We start from the raw sequence: 15,717 nt of genomic DNA, 5'->3' as shown, positions 1-15,717 counted from the left end.
TACCCCAGCCCCTGACACTGTCTAGTACATGATGGGTGTTCAGTGCACGTTTATTGGATTAACCAATGTTAGGAATGTTACTGTGCAGACAGACATGAACCCCCTGTGTTTCATGCTAAAGGGCAAAGCTAAGTGTCCAGGCTGGTGTTCCCAAGCTTGACCTTCATGGAATCCTTCCTCATGTGGGAACATTGACTTGATGTAAATGCCTAGTGTGATTTGAAACCTGATTGGGGTTTCCAGCATAGGGTGGAATTTGTGGTGGGAGCATCTGCCAATTTGGGCCTTTTAGCCCCAGTACTCCTCTCTGGAACCTTGTAAGATATACCCGCCCCATTAAGTCTAGCAACAACTTGGAGTATCTGCCCTATAAATTCTAGTGTAAAGTGTAAAACATAATGTTCCTTAAGATTAAATAAATGTCTTCTATAATAAAAAATAAAAGTGCTACTGGAGTTCCCTGGTAGTTCAGTGGGTTAAGGATCTGGCATTTTCACTGCTATGGCTCAGGTCACTGCTGTGGCACAGGTTCAATCCCTGGCCTGGGAACTTCAGCATGCCTTGGGCCTGGCCAATAAATAAATAAATAAAAAGACTATTAAAATAATAAAATTAAAAAGTGCTACAGTCAGGATAAGAATCAAACTCAGACAAGTTAGGAAGTAGAGTCCAAGACCACATGTGTGGTTTTCATAAAAACTGGTCACTCCCATATAAGCAGCTCAGGTACGGATGCTGGAATAGGAAAGGTTACTCCTAATAACATGCTAGCAGTTCCTGAGTGCCCACAGGGCTGGGTCACTTGTACATTCTCATTCCGTCCTCACTGCGGAAGATGTGTTTCCTCTGCACTCACTCTGGCACCAGAAGTGTGGGGTTTCCGCACAACTGGTTCTGCAGTTCTCTGTGGATGCCGCCCCACCCTGTCCTGGCCTGAGATCCTCACCTGGAAGCTCTCTGGACCCCGAGCCTTGGGATGTTCGCAGAGGCTCCATCACATAGGCACCAGAGGTTCTTAATCAGTCTTCAGCCCATCTTCCCTCCTCAGAGAGTGGGGGCCGGGCTGAAAGTCTCCAGCATCTCATGGAGGCCTGGTCTTCCTAGGGAGCAGCCCCCACCCAGGGCCCTCTAGACTTGCCTTCCTGTCACCCGGGAAGTCCTAGGGACACTAGGAGCTCTGTGTCAGGAACTGGGGGCAAAGACCAAATATTAGCGAGTTCCTGTCATGGCTCAGTGGGTTAAGAACCTGACCAGTAACTATGAAGATGCAGTTCTATCCCTGGCCTTGCTCAGTGGGTTAAAGCATTCACCGTTGCCATGAGCTGTGGTGTAGATCATAGATGCAGCTTGGATCTGGTGTTACTATGGGTATGGCGTAGGCTGGCAGCTGCAGCTCTGATTTGACCCCTAGTCTGGGAACTTCCATATGCTGCAGGTGTGGTCCTAAAAAAAAATAAACCAAGTATTAGAACAGCAGATGCTCCTATTACTTTATTGTTTAGGAAGTTATGCAAGCTTTAGGAGCTCTGGCCAAGAGTCAGGGAGAAAGACAGAATACGTATCTGTCACTGTGTCACAGCCTTACACTCACTGTGACCTGTGGTGAGGGCTGTCACTCCTCTTGTACAGCTAAGAAAGCAGAGCTAAGAGAACTTAAGGAAGGTCCTGGAAGTTACCACCTGTGACAGACAGCACATGGACTGGGAGCTCAGGCTGTCTGCCTTCTCAGTCCTGAGTTTAAAGCCAGGGTTACACTGCCTCCCAGGCCTGCAGGTGCAGTGGGGAAGGGGGGAAATGACTGAGACATGGGGGCTGATCAGAAGGGGGCCTGCCCTGCTCAGCCTAGCTGAACCACTGTGGGGTTGGGTCAGAGTGACCTGTGAGGGGCATTTGTAGGAAACCTGGTCCTGGGGGGTAGGTGCTTTTGGTTCTTAGAAACCAGAAAGGGGGGTGGGACTGGCCCTTTTGTGCTGACTGGGTGGAGCTGAGGGGCCCGGGTCCAGGCTTTGGGGGCAGCTCTCTACCTGCTGTCCCATCCTGTCCCATCATTAACCAGACATCTCTGGCATCTGTGCTCTTGATCACACCCACAGCTCATTTGCTGATGGCTTTTTTTTCAACTGCACCCTCAGCATATGGATGATCCTGAGCCAGGGAGCGAATCCAAGATGCAGCTGCAACCTGTGCCACAGCTGCAGCAACGCTGGATCCTTAACCCTCTGAGCAGGGCTAGAGTTTGTACCTGTGCCTCAGCAATGACTCGATCTGCTGCAGTTGGATCCTTAACCCACTGGGCCCCAGCGGGAACTCATCCAATTGTTTTGAGTGTCCCGTGTTGGCCAGCTTGGTCTTCAGGTCAAGGGAAAGGCGATGGATCTGGAATGTGTGTCCCCCCACCCCACCCCTGATCCCCTGCCATGGACGCGGAGAGCCCCACACTAACCACCTTGTCTCTGTCTCCTTCCTCCAGACCCTGAAGGAGTGGGTAGCTGTTGAGAGTGACTCAGTTCAGCCTGTGCCCCGCCTCCGGCAAGAGTTGCTCAGGATGATGGTCCTGGCCGAAGAACGGCTCCGGAGCCTGGGAGCCCATGTGAATGCCGTGAACATGGGGTCTCAGAAGGTGTGGTGGCTCCCTCCCACCTCTGAGCTTCCATTTTCCTGGGGTGGCAGGCTGGGAGCTTCCCTGATGCTTGACCCAAATGCCTCATCATCCTGATTCCTGGTGAGGGTGAACCTGTCTACCTCGTCCCAAGGGACGCTGTGCCACTGGCTTCTTGTGGTGTTGGACCGCGGGTGGGGGAGGGCAGGGAGGTGGTGGTGCAGGAGGCAGCCACCTGTGTCTTTCACGTGCTTCATGTTTCTCCCAAATGGCCTGTTCCCTTAAGTTCAAATGCTTCTTCCTCAGAGGACCCAATCTCTCACCAGAATCAAGGCTGGTAACTGCCACTCAGGGGCAAATGGTTCTTTAACCTCCTGGCATCTCCTGCTCTAGCACTGACAAGTGTGTGTCTGTGTTTTGCAGGACTGTGTCCACCTAATTGGAGCTCGTTGAGTCTGAGTTTGTATTGAAGAGTGTGTTCAATTAAGTTTACGCTTTGTCTATGTATGCCTAAGGAAGTACTGTGCTTCTAATTGTTTTAATTAAAAGTGTCTCATGGTACCCATTTTAGAACTGGACAAAGTGATGATCACAAAAATTACGCAGGCTCTCCAAGGACTGGGGTAGAAACAGGCTCCTAATGTCCTCTCTTTGAATTTTCTGGAAGAACTAAATGGCCTTTTTTTTTTTTTTTTTTTAAGGGCCACACCTGTGGCATATAGAAGTTCCCAAGCTAGGGGTCGAATTGGAGCTGTAGCTGCTGGCCTACACCACAGCCACAACATTGCCAGATCCTTAACCCACTGAGGGAGGCCAGGATCAAACTTGCATCCTCATGGATATTGGTTGGGCTTGTTACCTCTGAGCCACAATGGAAACTCTTTTTTTTTTTTCTTTCTTTCTTTTTTTAATGGTTGCACTTGGGGCATATGGAAGGTCCCAGTCCAGGGATTGAATCCAAGCTGCATCTGCTGGCAATGCCAGATCCTTTAACCTGCTGTGCCAGGCCAGGGATCAAACCCACATTTCTTCAGGAACCTGAGCCACTCCAGTTAGATTCTTAACCCACAAGCCACTGTGGGAACTCTGGCTTTTTTTTTTTTTTTTTTTTTTGCTCTTCAGGGCCGAACTTGTAACATATGCAGGTTCCCAGGCTAGGGGTCAAATTGGAGCTATGGCTGCCAGCCTACACTATGGCCACAGCAATGCCAGATCTGAGCCGCATCTTTGACCTACACCATAGCTCACGGTGACGCCGGATCCTTAACCAACTGAGCGAGGCCAAGGATCGAACCCATAACCTCATGGTTCCTAGTTGGATTTGTTTTCACTGCACTGACTCCACAACGAGAACTCTTTTTTTTTTTTTTTAAATGTGAGCCACTTTTTTCCTGCAGCTGCCCGATGGCCAGACTCTCCCCATACCACCCATCATCCTGGCCGAACTGGGAAACAATCCTGAGAAACCCACAGTTTGCTTCTATGGCCACTTGGATGTGCAGCCTGCCAGACAGGCAGATGGGTGGCGCACAGACCCCTACACGCTTACGGAAGTGGATGGTCAGTGACAGCTCGTGCTGGGCTCATCTAAGGGTGGAGGATCGATTTCTCACAAGGCTTAAGAATTTGAGATGTGACCCTGACCCTGGCTCCGGGTCTTACCTGTCATTGTTAGCAGGTCAATTGGTTGGTCCATTGAGGCTGATTCTTTCTTTCTTTCCTTCTTCCTTTCTTCCTTTCTTCCTTCCTTTCTTTCTTTCTTTCTTTCTTTCTTTCTTTCTTTCTTTCTTTCTTTCTTTTTCTTTCTTTCTTTCTTTCTCTCTTTCTCTCTTTCTTTCTCTCTCTCTCTTTCTCTCTTTCTCCCTCTCTCTCTCTTTCTTTCTTTTTTTTAGGACTGCACTCACAGCATATGGAGGTTCTCCAATCAGAGCTACAGCTGCCAGCCTACACCACAGCTCACAGCAACGCCAGATCCTTAACCCACTGAGCAAGGCCAGGGATTGAACCTGCAACCTCATGGTTCCTAGTTGGATTCGTTTCCACTGCACCACAATGGGAATCTGAGGCTGATTTTCTTTCATTTGTGAAATTGTGAACCTTTGTGTCCCTGAGCCAATTAAGTCCCCAGGGTGGACATTCTTGGGTTTCAAGGAAATAGTTGTGTGGGTCACATGTTTTCTTTTTTAAAAATACCAAATGCAATTATGTTTTATAAAGACAAACATATACCCTTTTCCTTTTTTTGTCGTTTTGCCATTTCTTGGGCCGCTCCCGTGGCATATGGAAGTTCCCAGGCTAGGGGTTGAATCAGAGATGCAGCTGCCAACCTATACACAGCTCATGGCAACACCAGATCCTTAACACACTGAGTGAGGCCAGGGATCGAACCTGCATCCTTATGGATACTTGTCGTGTTCATTACCCCTGAGCCACAATGGGAACTCCTCCTACCATCTTTTTCAATGAACTCAGATAAAACACCTAATTACTATTAAGGCCAAAGGGATTTGCATATTTCAAATTCGCTTACTTTTTTTTTTTTTTTTTTTGTCTTTTTGTCTTTTGTTGTTGTTGCTGTTGTTGTTGTTGCTATTTCTTGGGCCGCTCCCGCGGCATATGAAGGTTCCCAGGCTAGGGTTGAATCAGAGCTGTAGCCACCGGCCTACGCCAGAGCCACAGCAACATGGGATCCGAGCCACGTCTGCAACCTACACCACAGCTCACGGCAACGCCGGATCGTCAACCCACTGAGCAAGGGCAGGGACCGAACCCGCAACCTCATGGTTCCTAGTCGGATTCGTTAACCACTGCGCCACGACGGGAACTCCCGCTTATATTTTCTGAAGCTGCTGACCATATTCTTTATACATTAGAAACAATACTTTGCAATTTCAGAGCAAGATTTGTTCCTGGAAAAATAGAAAACACTGTTCAAATAAATGATTACCTATAATCATTGATTACCTTTGTAAATAATGATTATCATTGTTTTTGACTCACTCAACCTGACAGAAGTGTCCATGCTTTTCTGAAATTTCTTCCCCAATTTTTAAAGGAAAGCTTTATGGCCGAGGAACAACAGACAACAAAGGCCCTGTTTTAGCATGGATCAATGCTGTGAGCACATTCAGAGCTCTGGATGAGGTGGGTGCCTGTGAGGATGAGGACAGTGATGATGGTGGTGGTGGTCTTGGTGATGGTGATAGTGATGGTGCTGATGGTGATGATGGTGCTGATGGTGTTGCTGGTGGCAACAGTGTTGATGGTGGTGATGATGATGGTGATGGTCTTGGTGATGGTAACTGATATGCTGATGGTGCTGATGGTGTTGATGGTGGCAATAGTGTTGATGGTGATGATAATGATGATGGTGGTGATGGTTGTGATGGTGATGAAGACAGTGAGCTGCATGGTGTCCTTTGCTCTTCCCAACAGTCTTTGGAGGAGTGTGTTACAACCAGATGCATTTGACAGATGAGGAAGGCAAGGCTCAGGAAGGGAAGGGAAGGGAACATGCTCAAAGACCCCCAGCTGGTCTGGGGCAGGGCAATGCCGTGAGCCCGAACTGTTGACCATGTTAAACAATGAAACACAACAAAATACATGTTGAGCCCATGGCTACATCACTATCTGCTGGGACTTGTCATCTTATTCAGCTTGTCTTTTATATCTGAAACCCCTTCTTATCACAAAGTATGGTTTTGTTAATAGAGGCAGGCATACAGTTTAAGAAATATACTAGTGGGAGTTCCCATTGTGGTGCAACAGAAACGAATCCGACTAGGAACCATGAGGTTGGGAGTTCGATCCCTGGTGTCGCTCAGTGGGTTAAGGATCTGGCGTTGTGAGCTGTGGTGTAGGTTGCAGACACGACTCAGATCCTATGTTGCTGTGGCTGTGGTGTAGGCAGGCAGCTGTAGCTCTGATTCAACCCCCTAGCCTGGGAACCTGCATATGCTGTGCGTGTAGTCCTAAAAAACAAACAAAAAAAAACAACAACAAAAAGAAAAATATATTAGCAGGAGTTCTTTTGTGTTGCAATAGATTAAGGATCTAGCGTTGTCACTGTAGTGGCTTGGATTGCTGCTGTGGTATGGGTTTGATCCCTGGCCCCGGGAAATTCCATATGCTGTGGGCATGGCCAAAAATGAAAAAAGGGAAAAAGAAGTATATTAGCTACTTTGTAAACTATCGAGGCAGTGATCTTTGTTATGTGCCATTCTGTGGGAAGTGGTTTCAGTAGGCCAAGGAAGGGTTACAGGAAGAGGGCAGCTTAGAGGGGAGGGCCTCTCTCTCAGGCCACCAGCTATAACTGTCTTGTGTGATATGCTCACAGGATGGTTTCTTCTGGCACTGCTTTTTTCTGGTAATGAATGTGCTTTGACTCCAAACAGGATCAGTCTAGCAGTGTGTCCATGGGTGGGAGATTCCACCTCTCTGGGCTTCAGATTCTGTTCCACAGAAATGAGGATGTTGATATGGGCGCTGGATCTGTGACATTGAGTTTGATGGCCTTCTTCCATCCATTTCACACAGCAGTGGCCCAGCTAGTTAGTGAGTTGAGCTTGAGCTGTGCAGAGCGTGGCCCTTGGCTTCCAGCCCCTGCTCCCCACCCTGGGGAGGTTGGAAAACAACCCCACTGAGACTGGCGAGCTCTGGGTCCAGGGATAATTCCTGAGAGGAGGTAGCTCTAGGGCTGGAGATGGTGGAGGGGCTGCTTGAAGTGGAGGAGGGACCAGGAGGAAGGACGGGGGCACCATCATTACAGCCTGACTCCCTGGACATTTCTAGGAAAATCCAACCCTGTTGGCCTCGCTCTGAGTTCAGAGCGCCTACTATGTGCCAGGCATGGAGGGTCCTGGGGGTGGGAGGTCAAGTCTCCGATGCCCTGGCCTCGAGGATTCTGGCTTCATTCCTGAGCTCACACTGGAACTGCCTCACTACTCAGGGACCCCTTCAAGCCAGAGCTTCTCTTCTGCTCAGACTCAACTTATAGGTGTCTATGTTGAATGCTCCTCTCCTTGGAGCGCAGTTTGGAAGGGAGTCTGGCTTCAGCAGCGTTTAAGTCCCAGGATTGATAAGCCCTTGATATTTTTCTTTCTCACTTTCTTCTTCTTCTTCTTCCTCCTCTCCCTCCCTCTTCCCTCCCATCCCCCTCCTCTTCCTTCTCTTCCTTTTCTTTTCCTCTTCTTCTTTTTGTGTTTTTAGGGCTACACCTGTAGCATATAGAAGTTCCCAGGCTAGGGGTTGATTTGGCAATGCCAGATCTTTAACCCACTGAGCGAGGCCAGGGACTGAACCTGCATCCTCATGGATACTAGTCAGGTTCCTTACTGCTGAGCCACAACAGGAACTCTTCTCTCACTTTCTTTAATTCGCTCTCTCTACTTTCTTTCTTCTTCTTTCCTTCCTTGCCACCTCCCTCCTTCTCTCTCCTTTTCTGTCCTTTCTTAAGAAAGGGGAGCAATATTTATAAGAAAGTTTCTATATAAAGGTCAAATATGCTTTGCCTTTTACATTTCAACTCTGAAGCTTACAGAATCACAAACAAAATGTAAGAAAGATCCACTGCCCTTAGGCAAATCTAGGGCTTCCCAAGCCTCACTTTCCTCATTCGTGAGCTGGGAATGACCGTTTCTACCTCCAGGCTTGTTGATGGACTAAGTGATGTTACACACGTAAAGGTTCTTTGGTGCCTTGAGTACTGGGCCCTTTGTGAGCACTGGTTTCTTTTTTCCTGGCTCCCTCCTGCCCTCCCATCCCCTCTCTCTGTCTTGCTCATGGAGCCCTTAAATGTACATCACCTGGCTGGGTCATCAGTGTTAATTTCCGTCTTGCAGAGAGATGTGCACTGCTGAGCGGTGAAAAGGCTGGTCCTGGGTCTCTTGGGTGTTGAGAGACATTGCCGAGACCGAAGCCCAAGCCTGGCAGCTGGCCCAACATCCTCCTCCAGTAAAACACTGGCTTGTATTTTATTAATCACATTTTGCCAGAAAATTCTTAGGCTTTCCAACTACTTCTCAGCAGTTGTTTTCTAGTTAAATGTTAATAAAGAGCTTTCAAAACTTACAATTTCAGAACTTTAGCTTAACTTCCTAATTCCATAGAAATGTGGTCAAGGAATACTTTGGATGAATCATTATCCCCAAATGCCCTTACCCAATTGAATGATGGAAGGTCACTTATTTCCTAACACGTAATCCTCCACTCATCCTGCCTTTGTTAATCTGGGCCGAGTTGATACCACTCATTACGACTAATTAGTATATTTGTGCTGCTCTGTCCACATAGAATCACTTTTCAAGTCCCCCTGCATGTGCCTTATGCTCCAGGAAAAGCCACTGACCTCTCCTTTCCGCGTGGGTCTCAAAGATATGAAGTTATAAATTATAAAGATACAAAAAGATCAAAACCAAATGGGGGAAAGGCACATTGTAAAAATTTTAAAGGCGCTATTCCATGTCTGAATATTAACTAGAGAAAAACTCAAGTTCCATTTTGCTACAAGATCAAAGCCTTTGAATAAGTTAAAAGGCAGATTGAACTCAGAGCTGAGAAATAACAGATACTTGAAATAAAAATTATCCTGAAGCTTAAACGTTAGACAGCCTTTCAAAGGAAAGAGTTCTCATTTATCATGCTCAGAATTACTAGGACAGAAAAAAGATTGTAACTGAGTAATCTTTCTGGAAAAATTCCTTTTGGGGAGAAAGAGGAAAGGGCTTCTCTATGGGGCCCAGCAGACCCGGTATTGTGGAGGTGCCTTTTTCTCTAGGAACAACTCCAGCATTAAGTTTATGGGTCATCTGCCATTAACCTTAAATTCTCCTTCACAACCTTAGTTAAAGCTCTTTCACTGTAAAGGGAGCTGTTGGGAATGTACTTAATACCTTAATGTATTTTTGTTACATGCCAATAAATCCTGGATCTTACAAGGTGAAAGGGCAAGGTGTCACTCTTTTTTTTTTTCCTTTTTAGGGCCACACCGGCGGCATATAGAAGTTCCCAGGCTAGGGTCAAATCAGAGCTGCAACGCCAGATCCGAGCCATGTCTGTGACCTACACCACAGCTCATGGCAACACCAGATCCTTAACCCACTGAGTGAGGCCGGGGATCAAATCCGAGTCCTCATGGATACTAGTCAGGTTCATTACCACTGAGCCACAACAGGAACTCCTGGGTGTCCACCCGTTTTGACAGCAGGATTTGTCTGCTCCACTGTGTATTCAGGATCTCCCTGTGAACATCAAATTCGTCATTGAAGGGATGGAAGAGGCCGGTTCTCTTGCCCTGGAGGAGCTCGTCAAGAAGGAAAAGGCTGGGTTCTTTTCTAATGTAGACTACATCGTGATTTCAGATAACCTCTGGATCAGCCAGAGCAAGCCAGCACTCACTTACGGCACACGAGGCAACAGCTACTTCATGGTGGAGGTACTGGCAAAGGGCAGCAGCCAGGAGGAAGGGTGCCTGCTAGGATCTTGGTGGGGGTGAGAGAGCAGATGCACGGCCTGGGGGGGTCCTGGGGTCCTGGAACTAGGGGAGTTCATGAAGCCCCCCAACGTGGATGCACGTGCTTTGTGCATTCTTCTAGAGAGAAGATTCAGGGGACTTTGTTACTCACAAACTAGAAGGTTTAGGACCTAAAGCTGTGGGATGTGGAGGCAGGCACAGCAGCACTGGAGCAAGGAGCCCAACTGACCATTAGGGGTGGGGAGGCTGTGACTGTGTTACCTGATCTGCCCGCCACCCCTGGGACAGAAGAGAAGAGGTGCAGGCATTGCCTGGGTTCTGGAACAGCTTGTGCGGCCCCTCAACCTCCAAGCCAGTTTCCTTTCCTGTAACACGAGCACAGGAGACCCCGGGGTTGCTGTGATCAGTTAACATGGCCTGAGTTCCGTCTGAAGCCGACTTGCTTCCTGCTCCTTCTCCATTAATACAGACAGCTTGGGAGAGAGCATGCAGTTTATAACTAGAAAGCCCTCGCAGCAGAATCTCTGAGCTATTTACGCATTTTAGTCGTGTTCCTGAACAACAGTGTGTGCGTTGGTGACACAAGCCCTGTCTACTCGCCAAGGTTGTGACAATCAAGTGGGATAGAAAATTTGGGGACACTTGTGCATTTGGACAATGGCGTGTGCCTTCTGTTTGTGAGACATGGTTCCAGGAGGTACAGGACTGCCCTCAAAATTGACTGTCTACAGATACAGATGCTCGAATGGACAAGGTGGGAGTGAGAAAGGGAGCAGCGTTGGTCCTTGAAGAGACCTCCTCAGGGAACTTGTCTGTAAATGAGAAGGCACAAGATGGGGAGCAGCTGGAGGGCACCTGGTGGGGGGAGCTTATGAGAACAGAGGGGCTGAGACCCTATGCTGGGGGAAGTGCTGCAGACGCAGGCAGGATTGGGCGAACATCTCCCTGTAGCCAGCCTGTTTCTGCAGTTGTGTTGGAAGGAACTCTGTCTGCAGAGACATGTGCCTGAAGTGGTCTCTGTGGGGGTAGGTGGGCCGGAGGTACGTGCCAGGCAGGGTTAGCACAAGAGTCATCTCTCGGGCTGTGGGATATCGTCTACAGCTGTGCTCAGTAGCCAGTGATGGAGACGTCCCAGTTCACAGGGTTGGTCCAGTGCTGAGGCTGTGCCAGATGCTGTGATAGAGGAAGAAGGGAAAGTGAGCCAAGGCGTTGCCCTCAGAAAAGTTGAGGTGATGCAGAGAGGCATTTAGGCTGAGGGGGAGAAGGAAGACAGGAGGACAGGAGACAGGAGAGGTGGGGAGATCTCAGGTGGGTCCGGGCACTGGATGTGTTGATGGGGCCGAAAAATGGGAGAGTGGGGGACAGGATTGTGACCAGGGGCTAGGAGGAAGGAAGCCGTGACCAGAAGGTTGGATGAGGCAGTGTAAGAGTTCAGAGCTGGGGCCCTGCAAACCCCAAAGTGCTTTGTTAATATTACTGCCTAGTGCAATAGAGGTTTCACGCTAAAGTAACTGCAAGGAAGATTGATCTCCACTGTGTTATAGATGGCTAGGAGCCGGACAGGAAAGGTGAGAGGGATTGAACCAAAGAGAACTGAAAACCTCATTAGAACCTAGAAACTGGCGGACACAGTGTGCATAGGAGGAATCCAGCATCATTCAGGGGCATCTCTCCCTGTTTGGAAACAGCAGGCTGGGAAGTAACTGCAGGGGAAGGTGTTCACTTCTAGACCTTCTGCAGGTCAGGAGCTGCGAGCACACTGAGGTGTGGGGCGCTACACGTGACCGGAAGTTCCATGTGTTGTGAGTAGGTCAAAGGTCAGACCTACAGCATGAGCGTTTAAGAGCTTGGAGGGTGTGAATGAGGTCATGTGGGCCTGGACGCTGTGCATGTGGAGGAGGAATGATCCAAGGAGTGGGCTGGGGCTGAAGAGACAGAGAAGAAATTATTGAGGGGACACAAGTAGAATTATCCTGCAGGCAAGAAAGGAATAAAGAGAAGAAAGTTTCCTGGAGAATTGTTCTGGAAGGAAGGCTGAGCAAGAATGGGGTGAAACCAAGAGGAAGACAAGGCTGTTAAACATCAGCAGTTTGGCCGAGGAGGGGCTGGTGGTCTTGGCTGCAGCACTGCTGGGAGTGTAGTTGGGGGCTGAAGTCAGTTTCAGGGGCTTCCATGGGACATGAGGACATGGGGGGGGAGGGTGGTGGTGGGCAGACGCTTCAAGTCATGGGACAAAGAGGAGATGTGATGACATCAGCTGACTCACCTGGGTCCTGCGGGACATCGGGAAAGTGTCCTCGGCCAGGTGACAGCTATTGCTGAAGCTGGCAGGCGGTGAGCACTGTGGGTTCTTTTACCTGTCTTGCAGGTGAAATGCAGAGATCAAGATTTTCACTCGGGGACCTTTGGTGGGATCCTTAATGAACCCATGGCGGACCTGGTTGCTCTTCTCGGTAACCTCTTCTTTTATTTCACTTATTAAGCATCAGAGATCTGCTATGATGGTTCTGTTTGACCCAGTGTGTCTCCCCTCAGTTTCCAGGCCAGCCCAGGATCAGGGCAGAGTAGAGGGAAAACCATGTTCTTAGTTTCTTCCCCTTGGCTAATCGTTCATCAGACTTGTTATGTCATTTCTTTTCATGGACTGAACTCTTCCTTAGTCCACCCCGTTACTGGATGTTGAGACACCTCTGGCTGTCCCGAAGATCCTTCTGGAGAAGCATCCAGAGTTGATGCCAAATCTACCCAGGTCCCTTGCCTCCTTCCCAAAGGTCCCCACTACCCAAGTGGCTCAGAGACACCAGTGAGTTCCCTGAAGTGGACCTGGATGCAGTGCAGATGGGAGTCGTGTGTGTATGTTGTGTGTGTGTGTGTGTGTGTGTGTGTGTCCAGAAAGCCAGTTTGCCCAACTTGAATCACCTGTGGGTCCTGCCTGCATCCAGATGGCCCAGGCACCGAGGCCCAAGTGGAAGGCTGTGTGGGTTCCCCACGCACACGCCCTCAGCTGGCTCGGGGCATCACTGCCGCTGTGGACATACAGCCGACTCCTCACCTGTGTCTCTTTGGCTGGATTAGGAGCAAAGTCTGTCCTCACATACAAGAACGTCCGCAGATGTTCAGGGACATACCCCACAGGGAACACTCATGGAGTCTATGTTTTGCTTTGATTTTGGTGAAGGTGACAGACAGGGGATTGTAAACCAGTGACATCCAGTCTCAGTCATCCAGGTGCACAGCTTATTTTTTGATTTGAGTTTTATAATGAGTTTGTATCATTTATTTGATATATAATATTCTTTGGGGGCTGAATGAGGGGAATCCATAACTCAGGACCCCCAGGAAAGCCTATTCGTGCATAGCGGTCTGCAAATACCATCCCTAAAGTGCAGTTATAGTTTTGTTTTGAGTCTATACTCAACATATATATTATATAATGGAGTCTTTAATTTGTTCTTTATAATGAATATTTGTTCTTTGATGGTAGTTTTGTTATTTATTTATTTATTTTTCCTTATGAGCTATGGAGCGTTTGGTGAAGCAGATTAACAAACCAGAGCCCATAAGTACATTCCCAGGCATTCTTCCAGAAGGTACAAGCTCTGCTGATGGATGATGTCACATGTGGAGTTGGGAGCCAGGGGAATTGTTGGTGGTGTCATCCTACTGTTCCTGTGTGTATGACCCCATGTGAAGAGGGTCCCTGTCTGCCCCTGACAGGACCGTGTTAATCTTACTAATCCGAAGTCTAGGAGGATTCCTGGGGGTACTAGAGGGGGACTAAGGAGGCTGTGGTTGAGAGCCAGAACTGGGAAGGCGTCTCATCACATTTGGCCATCTTGGCTCCCTCACACCTAAGGGCTTTGTCTTCTCTGATCATCTCAAAGCACTGAGAAGCCCATTCCATTTCACATGACTGCCACCCTGTAGATTTTAGTGAGTGTTTATTTTGTCTTCAACTGTGTCTACACAGGCCAAACAACTTGCTGATCTGCTCATGTAGGGTCACTCTTGTTATCCAGCCTGTGTGGTCAGAGGTGTGGGAGGTGTCTCTGTCTTGTGGGAGGTGGGTCTGGTACAGGCAGGTGTCAGGTAACCATGTGGGGTGTCTTCTACCCCCAGCTTTGTAATTGCCAACTTTAACAGAAAACCTTGAAGACGCTGTGCTTCACAGTAATTTCCTGACATTGTCAGGTTATAATCAAGTGAAGAATGTGGTACATATTTTTATGAAGTGTCTTTACTTGAATAAAAGTCCCTGGATGGACTGAGGATGAATTTAGCTCCCCCAGAGACATTTTCTATCATTTTTATTATTAGTCTACTTGCTGGTTGCTTTGGATCTTTTTAAGTACTTTCTTAAGACGGTGAGCAGTGTTTACCCAGTCTCAGCATCTGCTCCTTTTATAGATAATTCATTGATGACTTGTCCTCATTCCTGTTAATCCTACAACTCCTTCACAAATAACAGACTAGTATATCTAGGAGTTCCCATTGTGGCTCAGTGGGTTAAGGATCCTGTGTTGCCACAACATGCAGCATAGTTTACAGATGTGGTTTGGATCTGGCATTGCTGTGGCTGGGGCTGCAGCTCCAATTTCACCCCTGGCCTGGGAACTTCCATATGCAGGTGTGGCCATAGAAAACAAAACAAAACAAAACAAAACAAATAACAGAATAGTGTACCTATTTGGTCGCTAAGCCTCCTTGTTCCTGATGGGTAGCCTGTAAATGAGATCTCAAGGCTACTGTGCTTTTAGTTAAAGATGAGTATTTATTATCTTATCATGGTGTGCGTAAGGGGAGAGAAATTGAGAAGGAATGATGACTTTCGGTTTCTCTGGAATATACATATATATATAATACATAGACATATATATTTAAAATTTTTTCTAATGAGCACATGACAAACTCAGGGTAAGATTAAACTAAAAAAGACCCTTGTTTATGATGTAAAAGTATAGTTGAGGAGTTCCCATTGTGGCTCAGAGGGTTAAGAACCTGACTAGAAATCAATGAGGATGTGGGTTTAATCCCTGGCTTCGCCCAGTGGGTTAAGGATCCAGCACTTCCTCGAGCTGTGGTGTAGGTCACAGGTGCAGCTTGCATTCGACCCCTAGCCTGGGAATTTCTATATGCCCCAGGTGAGGCCCTAAAAAACAAACAAAAAAGTATAGTTGAGAACTCATATGTAATGCAGGTAAGTCACTCCACATTTAACTGAGTGCAGACTCATGTGTGTCCATCCTTCCATTGACAGAATGTACATTAAAATGGGTCTGACTCAGGCCTGATGACCAGCTCCTTCCCACCATCACCTCTGGGGCATAAGTTGCTGCCAAGTGGCTCTGCTCTGGGGCCCAGGGCCAGTTGCAGGCTTGCTGCAACCCTGAGAGTCCCCAAGGTTCTGCCCTGGGGCCAGGGTTCAGCACACCTGTAACTTCCACCTGGCTGTATCTCCCGTGTTCTCTCGTAGGCAGCCTGGTAGATTCGTCTGGTCGCATTCTGATCCCTGGAATCTATGACCACGTGGCTCCTCTTACAGAAGAGGAAAGAAAAATGTATGAAGCCATTGACCTGGACCTCGAAGAGTACCGGCACAGCAGCCAGATGCAGAAATTTCTGTTTGACACCAAGGTATGGTCCCAAG

At 48.1% G+C, this 15,717-nt stretch overlaps 1 protein-coding gene across 13 annotated transcripts in view; it reads left to right on the top strand.

Annotated features, from left to right (window-relative positions):
* CNDP1 (carnosine dipeptidase 1) overlaps window positions 1-15,717 on the top strand; it is a 38,717-nt gene that overhangs the window by 15,856 nt on the left and 7,144 nt on the right. For 7 of the 13 annotated variants that reach the window (XR_014824459.1, XR_014824423.1, XR_014824438.1 and 4 more), the window contains 6 exons: window positions 2,471-2,620; window positions 3,997-4,159; window positions 5,655-5,743; window positions 9,831-10,031; window positions 12,439-12,523; window positions 15,544-15,704. Coding sequence is in view for 8 of the 13 variants with exons in the window: in XM_084990135.1 (XP_084846261.1) it covers window positions 2,471-2,620; window positions 3,997-4,159; window positions 5,655-5,743; window positions 9,831-10,031; window positions 12,439-12,523; window positions 15,544-15,704 (849 nt within the window). In the remaining 5 variants the exon portion in view is untranslated. Of the gene's footprint in view, window positions 1-2,470; window positions 2,621-3,022; window positions 4,160-5,654; window positions 5,744-9,830; window positions 10,032-12,438; window positions 12,524-15,543; window positions 15,705-15,717 lie in introns of all 13 variants that reach the window. The other 6 variants (XR_014824503.1, XR_014824492.1, XM_084990324.1 and 3 more) reach the window with 2 other exon arrangements.

Source organism: Sus scrofa, chromosome 1 (assembly GCF_054392235.1).
Source record: "Sus scrofa isolate SSC_HxYL_T2T_F1_AM1 chromosome 1, Sscrofa_HxYL_maternal_Yorkshire_Landrace_v2.0, whole genome shotgun sequence".
In the NCBI taxonomy this organism is placed as follows: Eukaryota; Metazoa; Chordata; class Mammalia; order Artiodactyla; family Suidae; genus Sus; species Sus scrofa.
The sequence above is the reverse complement of the archived record's forward strand: the minus strand, read 5'-3'. Positions and strand labels throughout refer to the sequence as shown.